At 42.8% G+C, this 26908-nt stretch overlaps 1 protein-coding gene across 9 annotated transcripts in view; it reads right to left on the bottom strand.

Annotated features, from left to right (window-relative positions):
- TNIK (TRAF2 and NCK interacting kinase) overlaps positions 1 to 26908 on the bottom strand; it is a 302646-nt gene that overhangs the window by 115505 nt on the left and 160233 nt on the right. For all 9 annotated transcript variants that reach the window (XM_075132116.1, XM_075132115.1, XM_075132113.1 and 6 more), the window contains exons 3-4: positions 19005 to 19061; positions 12699 to 12824 (exon numbers count right to left, since the gene is read on the bottom strand). In XM_075132116.1, the coding sequence (XP_074988217.1) occupies positions 12699 to 12824; positions 19005 to 19061 (183 nt within the window). The remainder of the gene's footprint in view (positions 1 to 12698; positions 12825 to 19004; positions 19062 to 26908) is intronic.

Raw genomic sequence — 26908 nt, 5'->3', positions numbered from 1 at the left:
ATATTGCAATCACAAAATATTAAGAAGAAGGACCAAACATAATTACAAGTATCCACTTTATCCATTAATTTGAGTAATCATCTCTATAGTCCTGCCAGCTCACTCAGTCCTACACTTCTGTCCTTGATTTCAATTTGTAGCAAGAAGTACATCAAGTAGCCACTTGCCTCATGTAACCCCTGAATAATTGTGAAGTATCCTAAAAATAAAAAAAGATGAGAGTCCCAGGAGAGTTTAATTCCCAACTCAGCTTTTCCAAAACACTAAGAGACGTACAACCCCATAACATGTGTAAGAGAATATCCAGCACCCGCAGATATTATTACAGTACTGATAATACCAGCAGCACACGGGTCCAGTTGGGCAAGGGTCCAACAGGGCTGAACAATGAACATTTGTTGCTAACTGTGAGGCATTGCCAATAAGCTGTGCCATTGATTCTTTAAGAGAAGGGGCAGTAGCCAGTGAACAACGTTGTCAATGTATCTCAGCCTGCAGTAGAAGGATAATGGACCTCTGACTCAAAGAATGGCACTTCTTGTGAAGGCTTTGTACTGAAGGGATAAAGAACTAAGCAATTGCTACAAACAGTGATGGACAAAATATGTGAAGTAAAATTGTTCTTCCACAACATTTTGAATTGCCTGTTTGTGTTTTAAATTCACAAAGTACTGCAAAAATATAGCTTTACCGTGAGAAATTATTCAGTGAAGTTGGCCACAGGCTGTATTGAGCTTTATCTTCACCTCCTCCACTGACTAGCCATAACAGTGTTTTGCACATGTACAGCAATTTACAGACATTATGTATCACAACATTTGCATCATAATGCCAATACCTTCATTTTATACATACAAGAATAGAGGTTTGAAATGGTTAAGAGATTTGCTCGGGGTCACCATACAAGTTGGTGGCAAAAAGCTGGTGATCATGTCCAGGAGTCATGGTCCCTGCCCTGTTTTCTAACTAACTGCCCACTACAAAAGGAAGGATAGTCTTGTGGCTAAAGCAATGTGCTGGGAATCAAGAGATCTGGGTTCCACCCCCAGCTTTTCAATAGGCTTCCTGAGTCTCAGCTTCCCCATCTATAAAATGGTGATAAACCTGATAGTAGGTGACAGGATTAGTTATCAGGATTCATTCCCTCATATTTGTACAGTGCTCGGAGATCTTCAAATGTACTTGCATTGTGTGCCTTCTAATCTGTGTAATATTGCCTGTAGATGCAAGACTAATAGAGCGGTTAGCCTAATAACTGCTTGTATCATTACCAAGCTTGTTAAATGCTGGAGATATTGAGGGGTGGGGGAAGATACTAAACCCGAAATGCTGACTAAATTTTTATTACTCTTAATTAAATTATAAGCAGGACGGAATGGAGGTAAGATCACATTCTGAAATTTAATTTCCATGGCTGATCATTAAGGATTTTTAATATAGTTCATTTAGTATTTATTTTCCCTTTTATGTTCGACTAGAGCAACAATCTTTACAAGCAAGGCCTGTAAAAGCACAGCAGCTGTTACTCCATTGTGGCCTGCATTCTCTGAACGTATTGCTTCATGAATCCTCACAGCTTGCGAATGAATCATTTTTCTCTTGATATAGAAGTGGCCTCCAAAAACATTTCCCAGGCCCCCTCTGGCCCCACCGCCACTGTGCATTACATTCGGCTAGCTCTGAATTGAGGTCCAGAGCTCAGAAATAACTAACACTTGTGCGTGAAGCCATTATCCAGCAGACCGATCTGGACTCCTCCCATGGGAACTTCAATACTCAAGAGAGGGCCCCTCCAGAACTATTTGTCTGCAGCAACTCCCTACCCTTCCTGTGATTTTCCTGTCCCTAACACCAAGTTCTTTCTTGCCACACCCTTGCCCTGAAGAGCAACTGATTGAGTCCCAACTGTTCAATCAATCCACGCCATGTTTAACCCTGGATTCTGAAGTGGAATCTCTTCGGTAGTCAGTTCACACCAGGAAGCTAGGGCATAGGAGCTCTGAATAGAAACATGACAATGACCTGCCCTTGGGCATTGGTGGGTTTTGGCCTAAGTTACCTTCATGGTCACATGAGTCCCAGCTCTTCGCCGGGCACTGCACTACACACCAAAGGCAGAATTTTCCAAAGTGCTCAGTGTTGTACCTACTTCGCTCCCACTGGCGACAACGATAAAATGCCCATCGACTTCCATGGCAGCAGAGCTAGGCTAACACCGAGTGGTACTGAAAGCCCCCTTCCCAACTTACTAGCCAATGCTCAGTCCCAGACTTGAATTCGATCAGTTAGCATTCACAGAGAAGAAAGCATAGACAAAGCTTGTGACGAAATTGCATGATATGCCATATCTATTGTTAACTGAAGACATGTTTAATCCATCACATGGCTGTCTGCCCTCACGGCGCCCACTGTGGATAAGTTTACTAGGTGAGGGATTTATGGTAGAGGACATGTGGCAAGATTCTGGTGCACAGAGAAAGTGACAAATCATTATCTTGTCTCGGACCCCATTCAACGTCAACCCAGGTTTAATTTACCACAAAGGCAAAGGAGCCTTCTCAACCGGTTTCATACCGGACATGGAATTTGTGCTCCCCGCTACTGTTCCTCACACGTTCTTGTCAACTGCTGGAAATATCCCACATTGATTATCACTACAAAAGGTTTTTTTTTCTCTCCTGCTGGTAATAGCTCACCTTACCTGATCACTCTCGTTACAGTGTGCATGGTAACACCCATTGTTTCATATTCTCTGTCATATAAAATCCCCCTACTGTATTTTCCACTGCATGCATCTGATGAAGTGAGCTTTAGCTCATGAAAGCTTATGCTCAAATAAATTTGTTAGTCTCTAAGGTGCCACAAGTACTCCTTTTCTTTTTGTAGAAATTCTTTGGCATTTTAGACACAGTCCACTATGTCAATGTGGGCAGCCACAAACCATGATACACATTGTTGACGACTGCAAAATGACTTATCTTTCTGGAGGCCTTCATGCCTTCAACACTGTTGATAAGAAAGTTGTGGCTTGGCTTGCCCGGATGGCATATGCCAAATAAATAAATAAATAGTCCCAGGCTCCCTGCCAATGATCCCCTCAGACTTTAATGCCTGCATGCCACCTCAGAGAGTAAATCTCCTAACTGCCCTGCCCAACAAGGACCAAGCTGCACTGATATTAGCTCCACTTCCTGGCTTCCTCTCTATGTAGATAGGCTGCAGAAGACCTCACAAAACACAATTGGTAGCGATTATGTGTGTGAGGGCTGAAGGCAAGGTGTGTTACTACAGCCTGAGTTGTCCAGGTGCATGTTGTGGGTAGAGAGAGTTGACGGAACTGGCCAAAAGGTGGGGAGCAAGGTGGATAAAGCCCTGTGCTTGCTACTTTGCATATGGGGGGCACAAAACCTATACACAGTTCCAGGGCTGGCTCTACCTTTTTTGCCGCCCCAAGCAGCAAAAACAAAAAAAAAAAAGCGGCCACCAAAGAAGAAAAAATGAAGAAGCTGCCGCCGAGGAAGGAGCGCCGCCCCAAGAACAGCTGAAGTGCTGTCCCTTCTGATTTGCTGGTGCCTAGAGCCGGCCCTGCTCAGCTCTGTGCTTGGATACAGAATGGGACTGAGAGCAGGTCAGTGTGTCAGGACAGCCAATATAAACCTTTTAGGGACCATTACACTTTCATAGCTCCTTTATAAAGGCCCCCTTCTTTACTGTCGTAAACATCATTACTCTTTATACAACAACCACAGTTATTAACACCTGGAGCCAAGAGCAGGGCATTAAAAATTCCATCACCTTCACCTGGTAATTCAGCAGAAAAGCTGCTGCTTGTTTCTGAAAATGAGAAACCAATTGATTTTGTATTAAGCATCGATTAAAATATTCAGTAGAAAGGAACGTTCCCATTCAGCGTGCTGAACTGAATAGATAAAAGTGGGTTTTAATTGACTCTACTAGCAGTCCAGCTAGAACAGGTTGCAAATTAAAGAGCACTGCCTACAGTTCTCAGACTCTGCTCCTTTTAAAGCTTCGGCACCACAACGACACATCTGTCTGGTTGCTTTAGCCCGCGGGGTACAGAAACGCATGCCACTGACACACCAGTCTCCTTCCTTCGAAGGCAGTGGCCGACAATATAAACACCCTTGCAGACTTTCATAAATAAATAATTTTCCTGGCTACATTCTGTTAGCACCTTCTAACAGCGCGAGGCCAGACAAGTAATTCATGCCACTTAGGAAGCCTGAAAATAGGTATCGTCAGGACTAAGCAGGACTTCAAAGAGTGGAAGAGAAATGAGTGGACACAGTCACAGGATTGAGAGTTACAGTACATACATAGCTCCTGCAGAAATAGCTTTGAACAAAACTGGAAATTAAATAGCTTAGGCTTACTTAGCCACAAAGCAGCAGAAAGTCTTGCTTATGACACACTGTCTATCCTCTCAGCCAGACTCCATTAACCAGTCCTGTTCAATGCCAGTCTCCTTATAACTGCCTCTTTCCAAACACTCCTTTTGTATTTTGCTCTCAGGTCACATGGATTATCGCTTAAAGTGGGCCTTGAAGGAACTGACCAGAATTAAAGGTCAGCTTAAATCTTTTCCTGCAAAGCTCAAACTTCTAAATATTTAATTTGAGTTGGTTAAGGTTTCAGCTGTGCAGAGACATTCTCCAATGAGTCCACTCAACAGAATGATAGAGCCCAGCATGGATACAAAATCTGTACCCACAACCGATCTGCGATCCACAAACATGGTTTGCAGAACGAGACCAGTTCTCTTAGGTACACATATGTGCAACCCCCCCCGCCCCCCCCCCCCAAAAAAAAGAGTGGATGAGTTTGCATGCATGTAAATGACAGCAGGATTTGGATCATCACTATGGGCCAAAATTCTACTCTCAGGAACACAAATGTAAATCTAAACTGCAGTGGGAGTTCCCCTGGATTTACACCAATAGTGCCAAGAGTAAAACTGGCCCTTATAGATTTTAAATGCTGAAAAATATAAGAAAAAATTAAATGGTTCCAGGTCTCATTGTTACATTTTAAAATCTTTCCTTTTTTATTTTTTGCAGGATTCCCCTGATGCATACACCTCTGTACCTGGAGCATCTGCTCACTGACAGCCTGGCTGCAGTTGGAGTTATCCTGATTTAGGATCATTCTTGGGAGAGCCACCCCTCAGCTGATCTGTCTGTAAGTGACATTATATCTTAGGAAAGGCTGACTGAGTGCACTCCCTCCCAGCTGTGGCAGAGGACTGCATGGCAGGGCATAGAAGCAGGGACTCTGAGGTACTTGCCAAGGGTAGGTATTCTGAAGGCTGCATGTTTTTATTTCCCCCTCTTCTCCCCCCCCCGCCTTATAAATCTACCTTCCCACTCATTTTTAGGGTTGCCATGGAAGCAATCCATCTCCCACCAGAAAGGCAAGTACCTCTCCCCACTGGGGAATGGCTACATTACTACTGCTCTGCCCTCAGCTGTCACCAGCCTGAAGCTTACTCTGCATGCAGTGTAAATCCAATTCTAGAAGCCACAGCAAAATCCTATACAATTGTACACGCATGGCAGATCTTGTTGGTTAATCACTTCAATACACTGCAGATGACAAGGACAGATGACAATCATCCAGCAAAGCAACACCCATATTAACACATAGCATACAGCTATGGGGTAACATATTGAACTTAAGAAGAAACCCTACAGCTTCTGATAATATTTCCAGAAACAGCTCTGGAACATCAATGTGCTCAGGAAGGACTTCTTTGTGTTGATCACTTTTGCAATCAAGTACAAGTTTCTTTATGACCCCCTGCATAATTCTATCCCTCTCTAAAAATCCATCACTTACATCCCCTCCCCATGCCCAGCACTCTGACGCTGATGCCAACCTCAACATCTTAGTGGTCTGCCTCTCTCAAATGACCCCATGCTTTCTTGAACAGTGATGCACAATACATGGAATGCTCTCTTTGAGCTGGTATAAAAGGCTACTACCCTCTATTCATTTAATCTTTCTTGATGCCTACCATGACACCTACAAGCAATTTGTTCACTGTCCTCTACTCTATTTACTTTATTTATCTGATGAGTGAACTACTCATTTATGTGGGGATAGGAAGTCCAGTGATCAGAGGGAGGTCATAAGGAGACTGGAATTAAGGCTGGGAATTGATGTTTGGGGTCAAATAGGTGATAGGATGGAGGGATGATGTGGGGGCGGAGTTGAATTCAATGGGTTTAACTTTATAAAAAGTTCACTAGCAAACTTTCTGCCTACCATCGCACTGATCGCTTTGCTTGTGGCTCCAATGCTCATCCTCTGTCTTCTTAGACTGCACATTCTTCTGTACAGGGAATGTGTCTCTCTGTGTGGAGCTCCCTTGTTCACAAGGTGTGTGCATGCTGCCCCTCCCTGCCCAGGGCTGTGCTAAATGGTAGGTCACTGTGGAGTAGGAGGTGTTGCAATAATTGGGCCTACAGTTTTCCCCTAATTGTGAGCTCAGGTATGAACAGTGTCTGAAAGTTCAAAAAAAGTCACAATAACCTATAACAACAAATATTGATGGGAAAAGGTGCAATAAAGAGACAGACTGAATTAGTCCAAACAAAAAGGCCTACTGCCATGAATCAAAGACCGTGTTAAGATCATGCCTGATAAACAAAACAGTGTGGGGCTGGAAATCAATGAACCAAAATTGGGGTGTGGGAAATTAGATCTAATTGACGGACAAAATAATGAGAGGAAGGGTCATTCTGTCCATCACTCCCTTTTGGGCTCCTTAAAAGAAGAGAAAAAAAATCAGTGGAGGAGAAAAGCTGACTACTGTGACACTGACTGACTGACTGATGAGAGAAGGAGAAGAAGTGAGCTTCACCATCATGGCTGCCATACCCATCATCTCCTGGGACTCCTAATCCTGAGAAATGTCCTGATCAGACCAGGTCTGAAAAAGGGACCCCAAAGACATTTCCATCTCCACCATCTCCAGCTAAATCCTGAACAACACCTAGGATGTGAGACTTGGTCTCCCGCCTCCCACAACCGTCCTTTTCCTTTCCTGCCTTATTTCTTCTCTTTCCTATTTCTCTCCCTTTCCCTTCTGTCTCTTAAGAGTCTGGCTTAGCCAGTCAAGACTGCATAGTTTGCAACATGCTGAAAGCCTGTTACCAGAAATAAGCAGCCAGAAGCAATGCCCTGAACAGCCAGACGCTGGCACATGTTTGCCAGGTCTCAAAGCAGCTGATAAGATCGTGTATTGTGCCTGTGGTGGGTTGCTGTTGTTTTTTTTAAAGCAGTGAGGTTGCAAGTTAAATTCAACACCAGAAACAGAAGCTGCATTTTTTAAATCTTTGCGGTTCTTTTCTTTCCCCTTTTGCATGTGTGCCTATCTTGTTTTGTCTTCTAGGAATTGGGACTGGACTTTAACAGCAGCAGCAACACTGACAGCTTTAGCCCATCTCAACTAACTTCTCTTTTTCCAAAAGGGAAGTTATTACCATCTTTACTACCATCTAGGACAGAGGTGGGCAAACTACGGCCCGCGGGACCGTCCTGCCCTGAGCTCCCAGCTGGGAGACTAGCCCCTGGCCCCTCCCCCACAGCCATGCTGCCATGCAGGGAGCACTCTGGCCCACCGCTCCTGCTGGGCAGCGCGGCTTGTGCCCGCCCACCTCCCAGGCTTTCCAATAAGCCTGTCCTGCCTCTCTGAGCGGCATGGTAAGGGGGCGGGGGGCAAGGAGTCCTGGGGGGCAGTCAGAGGACAGGGGGTGGGTGCATGGGGTGGAGGTTCTGGGATGGGGCGGTCAGGGGACGGGGACTGGGGGGGTTGGATAGGGCATGGGAGTCCCGGGGGGGGAGGGGCTGTCAAGGGGCGGGGGAGTTGGATAGGGGACGGGGGAGTTGGATAGGGGGCAGGAGTCCTGGGAGGGGGCAGTCAGGGGACAAGGAGCAGGGCTGGTTGGATGGGTTGGGGGTTCTGAGGGGGACAGTCAGGGGGCAGGAAGTGGGAGAGGGTGGATGGACGGGGCAGGCTGTTTGGGGAGACATAGCCTTCCCTACCTGGCCCTTCATACCGTTTCGCAACCCCGATGTGACCCTCGGGCCAAAATGTTTGCCCACCCCTGACCTAGGAGATGGTCGGACAGGGGGGTTTTCCTTCTAAAGACTCCCCACAGCTAAAGGGTAAAGGAAAAAAGGGATGTTGTTAAAATGAAAGCCTTAGTAACTTACCCTACAAATGGTTTAACTGTTTTCCTTCTTTTCTATAGATCTTTAATAAAGGGTTAACGGATGTTTAATGGTGTTTGCCAGGGCACAAAGCATATCTGTATATCATTCTGTATATCAACCCCTGAACCTCATTTAACACTGTTTAATGTTGGACAATTTCAGGGTGATGTTAATACCTTTAACTCTTTCAGCCCATATAGTTCATTAAATTAATGCAACAGGGGCCATTGTCTCACCCCCTCCCACCCCCGCTGAAGGAAGATTTGCATCCACAGGGGGATGTGTAAGGGAGCAGTCCATGCACTATCCTGAGCAGACTGATCGTATGCAATTACCAGGGCATACAAGCAGGAGGGAAGCTTTCTTGTGCCTTCTTCTCTGTGCACCCACAAGGACCAGGCACAGTCTGGCGCTAATAAAGGAAGGCATTAGCTGAAAAAATGCACCAACACACAAAGACAGCTGGGGAAATCAGAGCTGCATTTTTATGTTTCGATGGTTCAGTTTAGCTCTATTTCCCAAAAAACATTCCTCAGTATTGAGTGACCTTATGACCTAGTCCACCTGTTAGCTGAGCTCTGCTACTTTATGCCCATTGCTATAGCCGATCTACTTGGATAAGACAAACTAATAGTAATACTGGGGGCAAAATTCTCTTAAGATTTGCAGTGAATTTTGTCTCAGATAGTCTCCTCTAGCTACATGCATAGGACCTCCCTGGACAGAAGATCAGCATGAGCAGAGAGAAAATCGAAGATATCCATCAGGCACATCTGAAAGCAACATTTTGACCAAAACATGGTTAAATCAATTTTCAATGTCTTTTACACTTAGAGCCACACAGTTAAAGGCTTGAAGGAACCATCAGATCACCCAGTCTGACCTCCTGTATATCACAGGCCACCAACACCACCTAGCAGCTGCACATTAAACCCAGCAACCAAAATCAAACCAAAGTGTTACAGCCCACAAGAGACTAAACACAGACCAAGAGTAGGAGGGACCTAGGTGCACCAATTCCAGAGGTGCCTGCAACACACCCAGATAGCCCCGGCCAGCGACTTCACTCCACGCTGCAGAAGAAGGTGGGAAAAAACCCAAGGTCACCGCCATCTCCAGTGTCAAATATTTTACCTTGCTCTTCCATTTCCTAGTATACAAGTGGTTTTTATTTCCCTCTTACAAATATGTCAGATTTGTGATACTGCATCAGTAGTGTCAGGAGACACAGCAGAGTATGCTGTGTGCAGCTTTCTAGTTGCAGGAAAATTAGTCGGTGTAGTAGCTCATTATTTCTTTGCTGGTTGCTGTTATTGAATGGAGAACAGCAGAACTGAAAGACCTCTTCACCACTATGGTGCCGCACAGGAATGACAATATGTTGTCAGACGCTTGTCTTGTTTCCAAGAGATCTTAATCTTTATTGAAAAAGCTCCCTTTTTCGATTTCCATATCAGCCCTCTCAGTGTCGATAAAGAGAATTACTTGGGCATTATCAGAAACAGTTTTATTTCAATAAAGAGCCGGTGAAAAATAAACAAGCCTTTATCTCCAGAGCAACCACTGATGAAATTGGAACGCATGAGAATTCTATCAGATACCTCAAACAACAGTGATTTAATGTGGAGACAAAAGCATTGCTCTTCTGCCACTGTCAAAGGAGTTTCCCTCGAACACCTCTTATTCAGCTCCAGTACATGACATAGACTTTCTAAAACTCTATCCACTTAACCACTTTTAAATGTAAAGAGGATGGCTTTCATCAATAGCCTGCAAGCTTTAAATGGTTGTGATTAATCCCTTCTTCAAGTAAAGGTCCAGAATCTGGCCCAGCTCCTGAGGGGTTGATTCATAGATTTTTTTTCTTTTTTTTTTAAGGCCAGAAGGAACCATTAGATCATCTAGGCTGACCTCCTGTACAACACAGGTCATGGACGTGTACTCAGTTATCGAGCCCAAAGGGATGCAAATGGAGGTGTGGGTATAAGAAGCTTTTTCCCTTGCACACTTGTGGAGGGGGGTCACCAGAATCCTCTGGGGCAGTAGTTCTCAAACTGTGGGTTGGGACTGCTAAAATGGGGTCTCCAGGGCTGGCATTAGACTTGCTTGGTTCAGGGCTGAAGCCAAAGCCCAAGCCCCCGCGACCTGAGGCTGAAGGCGGGGCTTGGGCTCTGGCTCAGGCTTCAGTCCTCCTTCCTGGGGTCGTGTAAGAATTTTTGTTGTCAGAAGGGGACTGCAGTGCAATGAAGTTTGAGAACTGTTGCTCTGGGGGAATCACAATTCCTGCTTGCGCCTCCTTTGGTTCCAGTTATCTGAAGGAGGTGGAGCTCATTTATTTGCCTGGTGGGGAGGGTTTGACAAAGGAGGTTATTCTATTTATGGGAGATTCTTTTCTGGCATTATTTATCTTTAGCAAGTTTGGGTTGCTGCGGATGCCCTTGGATAGGAGCTTTAGAAATAAAACTGTCTGACCGGAAAAGAGTTAATCATCAGACAGAAACAGCAACAAGGTAAAAACAAATTCCAACATGTACAACTGTAACAACATGCTCATGCACTGTCAATAGAGTGGGAGCCCAGAACCTCCATTAGCACTGAAGCATAGACTGCTACCACTTGAGCTATAGGGCTAACTACAAAGCTAGCAGCAAGAGAAAGTTTTTATCCCAGAGACCGGATGGTGCAATGTGCTGATCAAAGGGAAGATCACGGGGAGCCTACCCAAGGTCTCCCTTCCTAACCTGTCAGGGTGGTTAAGCACTGGAATAAATTGCCTAGGGAGGTTGTGGACTCTCCATCATTGGAGATTTTTAAGAGCAGCTCAGACAAACACCTGTCAGGGATGGTCCAGATAATACTTCGTCCTGTCACAAGTGCAGAGGACTGGACTAGAAGACCTCTTGAGGTCCCTTCCAGTCCTGCAATTCTATCTTGAGAGTTTAGGAGAGCTCCTGTGCCATGTGGTGCCCCAGAGGATGGGATGAGACACTAGGGCCATTGAGCATGGTCAGGAGACAGTAAGCCTGGCATGGTACAGCTGAGCTCTCCCCCCAGGCCAGCTGTTCTCTGTACAGCATCTGATGTTGTGGTGGCAGCCTGAGCCTGATTTTTTAGAAGGCTTGTGTTTAGGTGTTTTGGCAAACTACCAACATTTCCCCAAGGAACCCAAGCAACACAAAGGAAATGGTAATTTTAACAGCTTATAAGACTGCTAAACCTGAATGGAATTTCATAGGACAAAGAAAAGGCACTTCTCTAGCCCAAGGGCTTTCTTCTTGTTGAACTGTATAGACCTGCCACAAACAAAGGATGTGCAAGAGGTTCTAAAAATAAATATATTAATAAATAAAAGAATAATAAATTGTAAGAACATTTTATAATGAACAGCCTGAGCCAACCTAAATACAGGGATCACTGGCAGCGGTCCTTCAGTTCGGTTGTATTTTTTGTCACGGGTGCCACGGAAGTCATACATTCCTTGATTTTATTTTTTTTATTCCCATGACTTGTTGACATTTTGGCACATGCATATGACGATAAACAGCTGAACCAATTTATCTGGGAACCGTAGAAAACTGCCAGATAAAAGCCTGGGCTGGATGAAATGCTAAGTAAACCAATGCTCTGCAACAACTCTGTGGGGTTCAAATGAGTATACCACCAACTCTGCACTGATCTGCAGTGGAATGGTGGATGCTCCACACCCCATACAAGTCATGCCTGAGAGCACCTCAAGTTGAGCACCCAAAAACTGGAGAATCCCAAATTAGGGAACACTTCAAAACTTGGGTCTGAATTCCTCCCTCCCCACAACGTAATGGGAAAACCCTTGAGTGCAGGGCAGAGCTTACAAGAAGGTTGGCTCCAGTACAGCAACTATTATTTGTGTATCTGACCATGGTTATCACAGCACAAATCACAGTTCTAGTTACTTGCAGGGTTATTTAGACTACAGAACAATACCCACATTGCTGTATTTAAACTAATTTCCCATTAGTTTTAGGTTTCAGAGTAGCAGCCATGTTAGTCTGTATCCGCAAAAAGAAAAGGAGGACTTGTGGCACCTTAGAGACTAACACATTTATTTGAGCGTAAGCTTTCGTGAGCTACAGCTCACTTCATCGGATGCTCACAGGGATTCGACTATTTAGCTTTAGTATTCTACTGAAAATTCTTTGGCCGAAAACTTCCTTTTCTCCAACGCATCACTAAATTCCACCTACGTGTTTATTTTTGATTGACTCCTGTATTAAAGGTATAACCCTGTCTCTGTGGCAAAACAGGGGTCTGTTCTCTCACATCACAACCTGCAAGCGGGTGCAAGCAATATGAAGATATAGCATTTAAAAAAACAACAACAGCTCCTAGGGTGGAGGTTAGACTGCAACTGGAGGAAACTCAGTAGATCAAACCCCAATGCTTATAAAAGGAAGAAGAGGACATTTAAAAGCACTGCCTACCCAGAGCTGATCATCCATTCCGGGTGGGTTCTTTTTAATAAAAGCACCATAATATGTGGCTATATTTCGGTGATGAGAATATTTCTTTAGCATGTTAATTTCCTGTTTGATCTCCTCCTCTTCATCCTGGGATAAGAAAAAATAAAACTCAGTGACACCAAAGAACACATTTCACAGATTTTTCATTGGCATGATTTCTCTTCATCTTTATTGCAGTTAGTTAATTTAAGCAGGCCACATCTCTGCCCCCTCTCCACCTGACTAATTTTGCTTATGCCCTTTATTTAGGCCTGTGCTTCACAATGTGGCACATATTCAATCCTAGTATAAATAGGTGTAATTCCAATTTAAGGCAATGGGACCCATGACTGAGCCTTGGAAGGTTAAGTGTTATGACTACAGACTTTGGAAAAGGTAATTTTTAGGTGAATTTAGTGCTTGTGATAAGTACTGGTTAAGAGGCCTGAAGATTAAAGTCTTCTCTTTCTCCTTCTCCTTGGTAAACCACTTTGAGGGTAAAAAAGCAGTTCAGTCTCCAAGCACATTCAGAACTTGGCCTCTCTTCTAAGCCCAGTTACCTGCTGTGATGAGGCGGACTGACCAGCTCATTTTACACAGGCTACAGAACAGTCATCACATGGTAAGAACTTTAAATTACAGTGACAAAGTCTGGAGTCAGACAGCCATCAGACATTAAAGGTTCCAGAGTCTATTGCCAGATTGTTGAGCCTCTTGGCCAAGAGAATAGATTATACATCTTTATTGGCAGCTCAGTTGCTATTTACTTATTCATTTTACATTGTTTAGTCTTTCAGAATTCTCTGAAGATAACCATTTGGGCTCGAGGGTGTACCATACACAAGTTGCTCGGCAGCTCCATCACCTTCACTATAGTATTTTTCTATCCCCGCGGCCAGTGGCCCATTTGTATTATTCCAGAAAGCAAACCTTGGTACAGAAGTCACCCCATGGTCTTTAACCTTATCACAGTAGCCAAAAAGTATGTTTACAAAATATTAGAATTTATTCATGTTAAGGAAAGGTTATGCAAGCTGAGCTGGGAAGTTCAAAGGCCGAGCTGCAAAACTCTGAGGTCACCCTGCTGTGCTTAAGTATTGTCGGGCATGTCGGATTTGAGATTTAAATGTATGATTATCAAAAGCATGTACACTCAGTGACTGAGTTAGATAGGTACTAGGAAAATCTAGCCCATCCAGACAATTTCAGGATATTCTCATGAGGACAAATTCAGTCCTGGTGGAACTCCTTTGACCACCATGGAGTTGGGCTCACTTATTGGCGGGCTCAATTTGGCCTGCAAAACATCAAAAGTGGAACTAGTCTTTTGGGAGAAGAATTATGAGGATACACATTTTCGGCTTCTATTTCTTTTGCTTGTTTGCTTTGTTTACACTGGACTTGATCTGAGGAACCCTAATTTTATTTTATGTTGATTCTAGGATTCTAGTATGTTGAAATCTGAAGTGTCTCCAGAGCAGGAAAGAGCAGTTAACACCTGGTTGATTAGCTTTATTCTAAAGAGCCCTGAATAAATGTTACCTCCTTCCTCCTCTATTACCACCCCATCTGTTTTGTTCTGACTTCAGTTTTATAAACTAGCAAATCAAGAGACACCCTGGTGATCAGCTAATCTGCAAACATGAGCTCTTTCTAAACAACTGTATTTTCTGACCAGATGTCTCCCAACACATGGTGAGAAGCACTGATTTCTTTCTTTACTACAGAGAGTGACTAAATTATCATAGTCTTTAAGAAGGAATTCAGAGAAGAGCTGCAAAAATGATTAAGGGACTGGAGAAACTGACATGAGGAAAGATTTAAATGAGCTAATTAGGTACAGCTTGGGTAAACAACAACCTATTTTATTGTCTGCAAGAATCTGAAGAGTGTAAACACCAAAGAGGGTTAGGAATCGGCATAAAGGGTTATAAGTAAGGACATATCTATACGTACAGCGCTGCAGCTGCACCGCGTGTGGTGAGGGACGCGTCTGATGAGAGAGAGCTCTCCAGTCGGCATAATAAAACCATCTCCACAAGTGGCAGAAGCTATGTCGGTGGGAGAAGCTCTCCCACCGACACAGCACTGTGCACACTGGCACTTATGTCGGTGTAACTTGTATCACTTAGTGGGGTGGTTTATTCACACCCCTGAGTGACATCAGTTATACCACCATAATATGTAGTGTCGACATAGCCTTAGAGTTATTACAGGGTGACCTAAAAGCCATCTCTTCTCCTGTTGTTCTACTGTATTGCTAGAAACTTCTGCTTGGTTTTATTTGTCCAGCATAACAGTGGAATCTGCGGGCAACTTAACAAGTGCACAGACTGTTACCCGGGGTTTTTAGAACCCCCAACAGGGGCAACTTAACTATTTTACTCCAGGCATTGTAAGGAATAAATTAACAGGAACATAGCACTTCTGTTTGATAAGATTTATGCAAGTAAGCGTGCTTTATTTAGAATTGCAATTTATTAGATTTAAGCACACACAAACATAAGCAATAGGTTTAGAACATCAGGTTTGCAGTGGCCAGTTTCTTACCCACCAGGGAGAAAGGGTGTCAGGAAAAACAGTTTTTAAGATGGCTTTAGAGGACTGCTTTAAAGGACATTTCATTAGCTAATTCTTTATAACTAACGTTTACAAAACACATAGGTTACAATGACCCCTATCGTATTATTACGTTTTTAACTTTCAATATGAAAGGCATTTCGACTTAAGGTTTTTTAACCACCAAGAATTTTGGTTTTCATTGTTTACTTGTTTGTTTTTTCCTCCCATTCTGATTAGCAGAAACTGTAGCTAGTTTTAACCTTGCTTTTAAAAGCCTGTTTTTAAATTAACCCTTAACTGTATGGTGTTTTATTACTTTCGGGTGGCTGAATGCACATAATATGGTTGCAATTAACTTGATCACACTCTGCGGTATACACACCCCTCAAATCCAGGGCAACAAGACCAACAAAGGATGATCTAGGCCACTGTTTTTCCTCAAAAGGAAATTAGATTCCAATATCAAATACCCATTGGCTCCAGCCCACCTCTGCTCCTAAGCATCCCGTCCCAGCTAGAAAGATACCTGCCTGCAGTTTACACAAATGCTGTATGACACTTTAGGAGTTCAGAATGCTCTCAGCCTGGGGAGGGTGACTGCTGGGAACAGCAGCTGAGAGGAATTAGATCCTTTCTATGAGGACATCATATTATCTTAAATGTATGACCATCCTAGTTGTCACTTTTGTGCTGGACACAAAACCTCAAAGATCAGAGTAGTACAGGCCAAAAAAGGGTTAGGCACACCCAAACCCTAAAAGCAGACATGAGCCAAAACATTCAGACATGGGTGCCTAAGGTTGGGCAGTGAACTAAAAGCAGCCTGGTTTTGAGAGACTCACTGGCAGTGCTGACTGAAGTCAGTGGGACTTGTAGGCACCCTGGACCCCCTGAAAAATCATGGCACTTTTATTTAGTTGCTCTATTATTAGGTCTTTTCATTGCAAAGAAGAGGCTGGACACTTGTAGAGGAAGCTGAAAGCAAGGAGCAGCCAGCGGTGTACGACCTGCCAACTTGCTGCACATTACCAGCAAGTGCTCCAGAGACCTTGAGTAAATCACAGACCACAGGTTTGGAAGCACTCCTCTAATGAAAGTGGAGAGAAAAAGGCTAGGACATTTGGATCCCAGGTTTTATTTTGGGTCCCTCTTCAGGTTAAAATTATTTTAAATAAAGAATTAAGCCGAAACACAAAGATCAAATGTTGACGATCAGTGTGGTGTGTCAGAGACTTTCAGTGACAGAGACTTTCAGTGACAGAGATAAACAAAAGTGTGAATTCTGAGGAAATCCCAAGCGGCGGGACATCAGCTAAACCCTTGATGGGGTTTATTTCTTTAAAAAAAAAAAAAAAAGGAATTACTATGCCAAGATCTGGTGCTACTGTAGCTGCTCAATCCTAAAGTAAAAGCTTCATAAACCACAGACAATAACAGCAGTCTTGTTTCCATGCTTTTATCTCCATCAGTTTTATTACAATAATCTCTATGAAGTAGGTCACATTGTATGTGCAAGGGCCAGCTCCTTAAAAATTAATCTCAGTCCATAATTCAGAGATCGTAACTACACACACTGATCAAATGCAGTAATTTGGGGGCAGCTTTCTGCAACCTTCTGTACCATACAATTAGGGGGAACGGTAGTTAAGGACAACTAAGCACAGTGACCAGGAGCCTTAGTGATTCTCCGAAACAGGTTCACTTTCAACACTGAGTCAGTTATGGGAGTGATGGAGTAGCTGTTAGCTGATTTATCACACAGGGATTTTCCATTGTGAAGTGCAGATGATTTCTTTTGCATCAGCATCTTTCTTTCTACAGCTGATCAGCTGATACTTGCAATCTCTTGTCATTTGCATATTTCTCCTACTTGCTCTCTCAGGGCTGGGGTTGTTTGAGGGTTACTGTTTGCTACTGTAGGAGTGGCAGGAGAAGCAAAACAGAGGCCAGGCTGTGGTAGGTTTTCTGCTTTTTTGCAGATTTGTTTTTCAGAATTTCTTTTTGTACATTTTAAAAAACCCTTTGTTTTTAAGTAGGGGTAAGTGCAACACAAGAGCTCAATCATTAAATAGCTGAACAGAGTATCCAATCAATGCCAAATATTTGGGTTGGGACCTTTAATGTTTTAGGTTTTCACACCCATCAATATAAGAAAAGCAGGAAGCAGAGGACTTGCCATCCTGGCCTTCCTAAAACAGAGTCAAAAGGAAAAGTGACAATTGCTGCTCATTTTTGTTGGCTATGCCCTGCCCACATTACAACTGAAATTGTAATAAAGTGGATTCAGATTTGAATCCCCCAGATCCAAACCCACCCTCAGGTGGTGATTCAGATCTTAAGCCAGAAGGCTCCTGTTTTCAGATGTGGCTCAAGGGGGCAGGAATCTTGCAAGATCAGCGTGTCTCACTGGATTTTTGCTACTTTCTTCCAAAATCTGTAGCAAGCAGCTGATGAAATTTTGGGGTCACTGAATGCCACTCTTAACCAAATTTAGCCCTACTTTGACCTCAAAAGGGAAATTTAGAGTTCAGGCTAAAATCTAATCCAGACCCAAACAAACCTTGTGGGCTCATCATTTACCCATTTTTGCCACAAAGTGGCCTAACTATCTTTGTTGAATCTCATCTGCCCATTTCCTGTACAATCAGATTTCTGGAGATTCTGAGGTGAACTATACTAGGGGTTATTTGTTTGCATCTCCTTCCGACCTCACTTACATTTATCTACTCTTTGTTTCCATACATCTTTTTTCTCTCTAAGGTAAAGCTAAACATGCTTGTGAGGCCTATTGACTACTTTTATCTCTATGTATCTACGTAGTTTTGTACGTGTTGTATTCCTGAAAACTAATTTTAAAATGTTAATTAAAAGAAAAATAAAGGTGGGAGGATCTGGATCAAGTCCTATATTCTGAAATTTGTAATTTCATTTAAAAAACAAAACCTTGATCCCAAATCTGGCGTTGTTTATCCAGGCAGGAACTTTGCAAGGCATGATTCCTTCTTGAATAAGGCTCTTACTAAGTAACATTCTCAAATGCATCTGTTTAGGCTTCCAAGAAGTATACGAATTACACTGCTTTTTCTTTTGTGGCCTTTTGGGAAATGGTTAGACAGTTCTTTCCTATTAATCTGGTTATTCATTTAATATCTGGAAAAAATTAATTTTCTCAATCTCATGTAAAGTTTATGTGATCACTGCAACACATTTTTCTCTATGACTATGAAACCGTGTTAATTAGATACATATAGGGTACATCTTCATTGCAGCCAGGAGTATGAATGGTAGCAATGTAGACCTACACATAATGTAGTTGGTTAGACGCACTGCAGGACTGGGGACCTTAATTTGGTAACTAGTCAACGACTTATGCATATGAGTAACTTTATGTACATGAATGGTATCATGGACTGCAATGGAACTACTCATATGAATAAAGTTTCTCACGAACATCAGTATTGGTAGGATTGGGGCCTTAGATTATGTTTACCGTTAGCACTAAACAGCTGTATAACAAAGCTTGTATTCAGGACCTGGCCCTGTTTCCCACTGAAGTCCACATTAATTTTGCCATGGACTTCAGTGGGAGCAGGATTGGGCCTTAATACCCTTGCTTCTCCCAAACACAATCATTTCAGGAGTCATCACATTGTTTCACATGTGACTTCCCTCCGACTCCTGTTAGTAATTTATGGATATAGAAATAGCCAAATTAGGATACATTACCCCGGTGACGTCCATAACCTTAATCGCAGCAAGCTGTCCTGTTTTAACATGACGACCCTATGAAAGAAGAAAAGAAATAGTTTAATTTTTATTGCATTATATTACATACTGGCACCAAGAAAATGATTACAATAGGCCACAATTCTGTAAAAGTTTACTCACACGAGTAGTCCCACTGACATCAACAAGGCTACTCGTGTGAGTAAGGATTTTCAGGACTAGGCCTGGGATGAGTAACCTCATGTACAACACAAGTCAGACATGAATTTGTCATTGTATCATTGTTTCAACAACATTGTTAAACAATCTTATTGCTTTGGCAGCATTCCCAACATCACTGATTTTTCTTGAGTACCCTTTGAGCATCCATTGTGTGAAAGTTTCATTCCACCCACCATGTGTTTGATCAGTGAGTGAAGGATTCTTAGCGCTTGTTACATTTTCCCCACAAACAAGAGCTCTGCTAGCATCTCTCCGTCTACTACACTCCCCTTCACATTCCTGTACTGCGTCTCTCTCAAGCAAAGACAATCACCTTGCTGCAAACTATCCATTATGGATAAATGCCCACTAGAATACAGAGTGACACTAATGTCAATCCATTTCTGTCCCGAGCCAGGGTTTGAAGCCAGCCCTCAGGGTAGCATGGTATCACAATGAAACAGGTACCCTCTGACCAGTCCCTTTTTATATAAATCAGAGACACTGACAACAGTTTAGTCAGGGCCTCATTCTGAGGAAGTGCTGGACATGTGGAACTCAAGCCCCAAAAGAGAACGTGATGTCATTTGGTGACTTTCTATCGACCTGAGTTTTGAACAGAGCTTAAAGCACATTTATTTTATCTATAACGACAAAACCAAACACCCAAAGAAAACCATTAAGGATGTAAAATAATTATTCTTTCGTTTTGAATTTTTTCCCCTCTACTCTGATGCAAAAGTTCAGTGTGTGACTGGACAGAGGAATGCCTAATATACCTCTGAGACTGCACTTTGATGCTAAATGAGGTCCTGGAGGTGGAACAAATTAGTAGAGTAGACATACTTTGATGTGGACATGTTACAAGACTCTAAACATGTTAATCAGTGTAGCAGTCAACTTCTGAGGAGTCGAGCCCCCATGAATGAACTAGGACAAAAATGAGTCTCATATATGTATATAAAATCACAGAAGAATGTCCAACTACTCTAGGGTTTAAATACTTGGCCAAACCTTAGGGGGAATTTGCCAAGAAAACTTGGTGGGTAATGATAGATATTAACATAGTTACAAGGAACATTTTATTTAAATAAATCCCGGGAAGATAAAATGTAAAATTAGTTTTCAATTCCTTAGTTTAGCAATCTGAAGGAATTTTTATAAATTAATTTGCTATTTCACCGTGTTCTCGGTCACTCTTTGCACTTATTCAAGCTCGGAAAGTGAAAACTGGCTGGCCACTTTCTTTTCCTCTCTACTAGGTTTCACTTTCTGGTTTCTCACGTATTAGCCCCAAACCGTTGTGTTTTGATGCAGAATGTTGCAGGGGAAGCTTTAAATCCAAAAAAACCATTTTCACTGAAGTAAAATATATATCAATAATGAGTAATAATAAATACAATAAACGGGCTTCATGTGTGTAATACTGTCCAGGTCAATTGAGGAAGTAGAAAGAGAAAGACGCAGAGCCCTTGGGTGTATAACTAGCAAAGGCATCAGATGCCCATGCCCACCCCCACAATAAAAATAACTAGACAGATAAATACATAGATAGAACTTTCCAATGGCTGACTCCACCTACTAGTACAAAGAGGAAAGCGAAAAAAGAAGAAGAAAGTTCAGCAGGCCTCACATGCAGATAGTACACTAGCTTCATCTTCTGGCCCTGCACTTTACACATGGATTATGTGGCAAGGACTGTCACTCGCAAATTGGATGTTTAGCCACTTGTGATGCTGCATTATGACATGTACTGTAGTAAATGAACTGCTTTATTGCTTACTTACACCGTCGTCTTTCGAGATGGATGATTGCCTCCGATTCTTAGATAACAGCTCAGGAATTCTCCTTGAGCTCAGGTAATATAGACTGGATTATAAACCCACCAAAGTTAATAGGAATCTTCCCATTGATTCAATAGGCTTTGGTTCATACCCATAATGCTGAAGATCGCATGTTTAATCTCCACTGAGAATTGTGTGTTTGAACATACAAGACAATGGTTTTATTTTACAAACATGTCATATTATGATTTTTTAAAACATCGTTTTAAATTATACCTACATCTTTGGACTCTAATGAACTGACTGTGCCCTTTATGGAAAATGTTTAGCTAAATTAAAAGTTCTGACAATCATGTATACATATAAATGCACCCTTGTTATTTGATTCATTGTGATATGAATTGATATTAACCCTTTATTTTTTGGTAACTGATAAACTGACAAAGTTGTAAGAAGACGATTGTTGGACAGCACTTGAGTAGGTAATTTCTGGATGGAAAAATGAGTGTATGCACATGCGTTGGGGGGGGGGGGGGGGAGGAGGGAGGAGGGGAAGGGAGATGACAAAACAAAGAACCCAAACCGTTGACTGTGACTGTCTCTTAAAAATAGCAAACCACAAATAAAAGCTGTACAGTCAGAATATGTCAGCAGATAACGTCACAATGGTTCAAAAACAACCCCCACTAGTAGTGAAGCAGAACAACTGACATTTAAAAAGCAAGACTACGAAAAGGCTCATTTTCTTGAGCTTTCTGGCCAATGAGGCACAGCCACTGAACAGCTAGTTCATATGCAAACTGTTCACTTTTTCATTATATTCTATAGCACAATCTATTTTTGTACCATAATGAAGTGCTGCATTTTGCTCCGTGCTGATTTCCTTCTCTCCACAAATGAATCACACATTATATCAAAACTGTTCACATCAAATGTTCTCTTTCTCTCTCACACACACACCACAAACACGCAGAATGTAAGTAGGAAAGAAAATGAAAAGAAAGGGTGCATCCTCCGAGAAAATCTGTAGGCAACTATTTTGATGCACTGGTGCCAATAAAGGCAGCTCACCCGTTTTCCTAATGATTGTTTGCATCACAGCAGCACCTAGAAGCCCCACTGTACAAACACAGAGTGAGTGAGACCCTGCCCTCCTGAGCTTACAATGAATAGACAGATGGTAGAAGGGGAAACAGAGGCACAGCGAGAAGTGACTTGTCCAAGCTCACATAGCAAGTCAGTGACAGAGCCAGAGGAAGAATCCAAAGAGCCTTAATCACACTCCTATGCCCTACCTTATGATCGAATTCTGTTTGAGGCTTAGCTGTAGCTCTCACACAATGGAATGTGCCTCCAAGCTGGAATTTGGTCCTGAGATTTTAATAAAAGAACTCCAATGTTCCCCAGTACGATTCAGCAGTTTGGTAAGTGTTGACTGTTTTGTAATGTATCATTTTACATTGACACACAGTAGAACCTTTGAGTCTACGGCCTTGCAATCTTACAACCTACGGCCCTAATCTTGCCAGGCACAGGCAGACTCTACACCCCTTCAGGAGCTCTACTGAAGTAAACATTACGGAAAAAAATAGCCACCTTTGGGGGAAAAGAGCAGTAAATGGCACAAAGCACAGTGCATAAAAAGAGGACAGGTGGGAAGGTGATTCCAGCCAAAAATATGGGTCCAAAGTCTATCTCTTGTGAAAATAAGAGAGGGGTCTGAATGTTTATTTATTTATTTAGGAAGTTTTAATGGGTTCACAAATCCTAGCCATATAAATCAGAGACAAAACAACAACAACAACAAGAGTGAGCTTCTGTTTATAGAAACACTGTACAGTAATATAAGCATCAGATCTCTCTATTTAACAGGGTGTTACCATAGTTCAGAGTGAACATCTTTATGCTGCCTACAACATGCTGTTTCTAGTGACTATTAAATTGAGAAATCTTTGATTACACATGTTTTCTATGTGTCTGTCAAATGTTAATATGTAAAAATATTGGACTGATTTTTTTTTTGGCAGGTGATTTTTTTGTCTAAGTATTGAATAAATGGTAACCAAATATCTCAGTATCTATTTGTCCTTTGTCTAGTTTGCTGGGTACATAATTGGTGTGTTAATTTTTCCTTAACAACCTGCCATATTTTTTGAACCATTACCATGGGGTTCCACAGAGAGCCTTTGACTATAAGAGCTGATCTCATCAAATTCTATGGGCCCTGTTCTCTGGTTTGATTAATCCACTTTGCTCTAAAGTAGACAAACTGTCCCAAAGTGGCCCCTTCTGCCTAGGGGTACTCTCTACGGCCATAAAGCTGAAGGAGGCAACACAGCCGCCTCCGACTCCAGCATAAGCCTCCTGCCCCTGATGTGGAGAGAGGGAGGGGGCATGCCTGGGGCATGGCAGAGTGGACCTTCAATATACCCAATCCTCCACTGGCATAAAATCACCTAGGGACCTTACACCAATGTGGTGAGTTTGAGGTGCTGGGTGATGCAGGCTCCCTGAGAGCCTCCCACTTCACTGCATCCTTGTGTGTTGAAAACCACAGAACCGTGGGAATTCTAGTAGCTTTGACTTGTGACTTTATCTTGTATTAACTTAAGTTGGTGTCACATTAAAAAAAGCATACATTGTGGAATTTGAAACTATGGTTTTATCAGAGTTTTGCACCGGACTAAAATAGCTTCTGGAGACCCTTGACCTTCAGGTTCTGCTGCCAGAGAGAGACATAACATTAGGGAAAATAAATACAGATGGGATTTTTCTTTAGGAAATATCTTCCTATCAACTACAGCATTTCTCATTCATATGGTACAAACATGGAGGGAACGGAATGTCTCAGCTGTTGTAGCAAGTTCGTTTTGTCCAGAATATCATGCAGAAATATTAGAGTCTTTGTCCAGCATCAGTCTTTGCAAATTGTATGAACAAAACGGGGTCACTGGAGAGAATCCTGGAGTCCTGGGGGAACGGCATTACCATTCAGTATTCCAGGACATGTGCTATGGTGCACACGAAAGGAAAAACTGGAGCAAACGTGCCGCCAGACTAAGCACTCTAAGCAGCCACCTTTCCCAAAGGAAAGTGGAGATTGCTGCTCTGATTGCATTTTCTTGGGGGAGGAAAAAATCCAGGAAGAATGAATGTTAATATGTGTATTAAAATCAACTGACTAAATTCTCCTTGGGTATCAATCTGGATAAACTCTGCAAATATCAATGTAGAATTACTCTGGTTTTACAGTGGTGTAATTATCTGCAGCATTTGACCCCATACGCTGTTTATGTTTTATGCTGAAGCCACTGTCTGGCTCTCTGAGGACAGCAGGCCCTTCTCAGACTCTAGCACTACCCCTTCCTGCAGATTAAAAAGATCCATTATATTATCTTGTCCTTAGCAGGGTACGGATTTGCCAGTCATTGCCAGACACCAGAGCTCTCACCAGGGATTTACAGGCACGCAGTTGTTGTGGGTGGACTTTGGATGGGCATGAGGTGGCTCTGCAGGCAGCAGAGCAATTTCAGAGAGCGATACGGCATTTCATTCCACCTAAATTTATTACTTCAATAGGAAGCCAATTCGCCCACTGGGAACTTCTCACTCATTTAACAAGGGGATTTATGCAGCCAGAGAGGCAGCATGTATTCCAACAATGCACCAAGAGCATTGTATAAAATGAAAATATTATTGCACCAGTTTAAATGTAGACAGGCAAAGGAGCAGCAGCTGGTTTGAGGGCTCCTACGTTGTTTCAGATTTCACACACACAAATTTGCACAAGCCCAGGCTAAAATTATGCCTCGCCCAGGCCCCAAAGTACTCAGAAAAAAGGAGAGGATGCAGGCAGCCCACATCCTCTCCAGCAAATCCAGAGGAATAATTTACCTACCAATGCACAGAAGCACAAGAGTGGAGAGTTTGCAGCCCTAGAGGGCGTATTTTATGGTGAGACATTGACTACACCTACTGAATAAGCATAGCATGGGGCGCCCCTTCCAGTGCTTCCCTTAGGCCACCCCAAGGCATTATGGGTGAAGTCCTGGACCCACAGAAGTCCCCTCACCCCATTGACTTCCTTGGGGTCAGGATTCCACCCAATGCCTCTAGACACTGCTCTTTTGACAGCCCTGTTTGCCCTCCCAGGCATAAGCCATTAGGGAAGCACTGCTGATAAAGTACCCTGATTTTCAGAAAAGGGGAAGGGATATTTGTAATGCCATTTATTTAGATAGCATAATTTGTGAAAACAGATCCTCCAGCTGCCAAATTCATCTTGCCTTGCTCTGCCAGAGTGTCCCCAAACCTACCAACACTAATTAAAGCAAAGGGAGCAACAGCAGGGGATGCAGTCAAGGCTCATTGAGCGTTCAGTAAAGCGGAGACCATGGATAAGGGAAGTGTAACACCAACAGACCCCGGTCATCGGCAAGTGGGATTGAATCTGGGACCTCTGGAGCTAAATGCATGAGCCTCTACTGCAGGAGCTAAAAGCCACATGGCCCTTAGCTAAGGCTGTAGCAGACTTATTAATCTCCAACTGGTCTCGGTGCCACTAGAGGGGACAAAGCACCACACCCAGGAGGTGTGTGGGTTACATAAGCAATAATGAAATTTAAAACAGTACATTCATAGACATTGCCTGCTCTTGTAATTCCAAAATGAATCACTGGGGGTAGCAGTGGGAGCAGCCCCAGCTGTTTTGCCAGGGCAGAAAAATGTTTTCAGAGCCACCCCTTGCTCCCACACAGCAGCTGAGCCAAACAATAAAATTAAATTAAGTTAAAATAAAATAAAAGGCTGGCCACCAGTGAAGGAACAACAGCTGGCCAATCAGAATGGAGAGGAGGGAAAACAAAACAGTTGAGTGGCACAGCACCCCCTGGAAGAAGGCATCCAGGGCTACCACCCAGCTTGTAGTAGTTCTTTGTGGGTCCATTAGCATGAGATCAGCAAGTCCAGTTGTGAAAACTTAGCTTGTTCTTTGCACTTCCATAGTGTCTTCCACCCAAGACTCTCACAGATGGCTTAGCAGACACTAATCAACAAAACTTCACAGCCCTGTGAGATAGGCCAGTGTCGTCATCACTAGCGACAGACCCAAGGAGCGCAAAATATTTAGCTTAACAAAGAAAAGAAGGTTAAGGGGTGACTTGGTTACAGTCTATAAGGGCCTATACTGAGAACAAATATTTGATAGTGGGCTCTTCAATCTAGCAGACAAAGGTATAACAAGATCCAGTGACCGGCAGTTGAAGCTGGGCAAACTCAGACTGGAAATAGAGGCGCACACATTTGTAACAGTGAGGGTAATTAACCATTGGAACAACTTACCAAGCGCTGTGGTGGGTTCATAAACACGGACAATTTTAAAATCAAGAATGGATGTTTTTCTTAAAGAGTTGCTTTAGTTCAAACAGAAATTATCTTGGGTAAGTTTCTATGGTCTTTGTTAAGCAGGAAGCCAGATTAGACTATCACTGTGGTCCTTTCTGAGCTCAGAATCAGTGAATCCTCCAACATTATACAGACTGCTAAACAGAAAAGCGGTGTGGATATGTGCCTTAACAAGGTCACACAGCAAGTCAGAGGCCAGACTAGTAACGGAACCCAGATGTCAGCTCCCACCCTTATTCTTTAACCACTGGACCAACGTTTCTGTAAACATATTTGCCAGTTTAGAAATGGAAAGAAGAATTAGGTGAAGATTAGATGAGATGTAGCCAATAAATTCTCTAGCCTGCAGAGTTGTAAACAAAACATACAAAAAGCAAAGTCACTGTTTGCAATGATGGATTATGTTGCCTCTACCCCCAAAGATTTTCAACTTCACCTCAAGTCAATGAAATGATGAACTCCTTATTCTAAGAGCTGGTCTACACTAGAAAGTTAGGTCGACCCAGCTACGTTGCT

Source organism: Caretta caretta, chromosome 9, assembly GCF_965140235.1.
Source record: "Caretta caretta isolate rCarCar2 chromosome 9, rCarCar1.hap1, whole genome shotgun sequence".
Lineage (NCBI taxonomy): Eukaryota > Metazoa > Chordata > Testudines > Cheloniidae > Caretta > Caretta caretta.
Note: the sequence above shows the minus strand (reverse complement) of the source record. Positions and strands in the feature narration are given on the sequence as shown.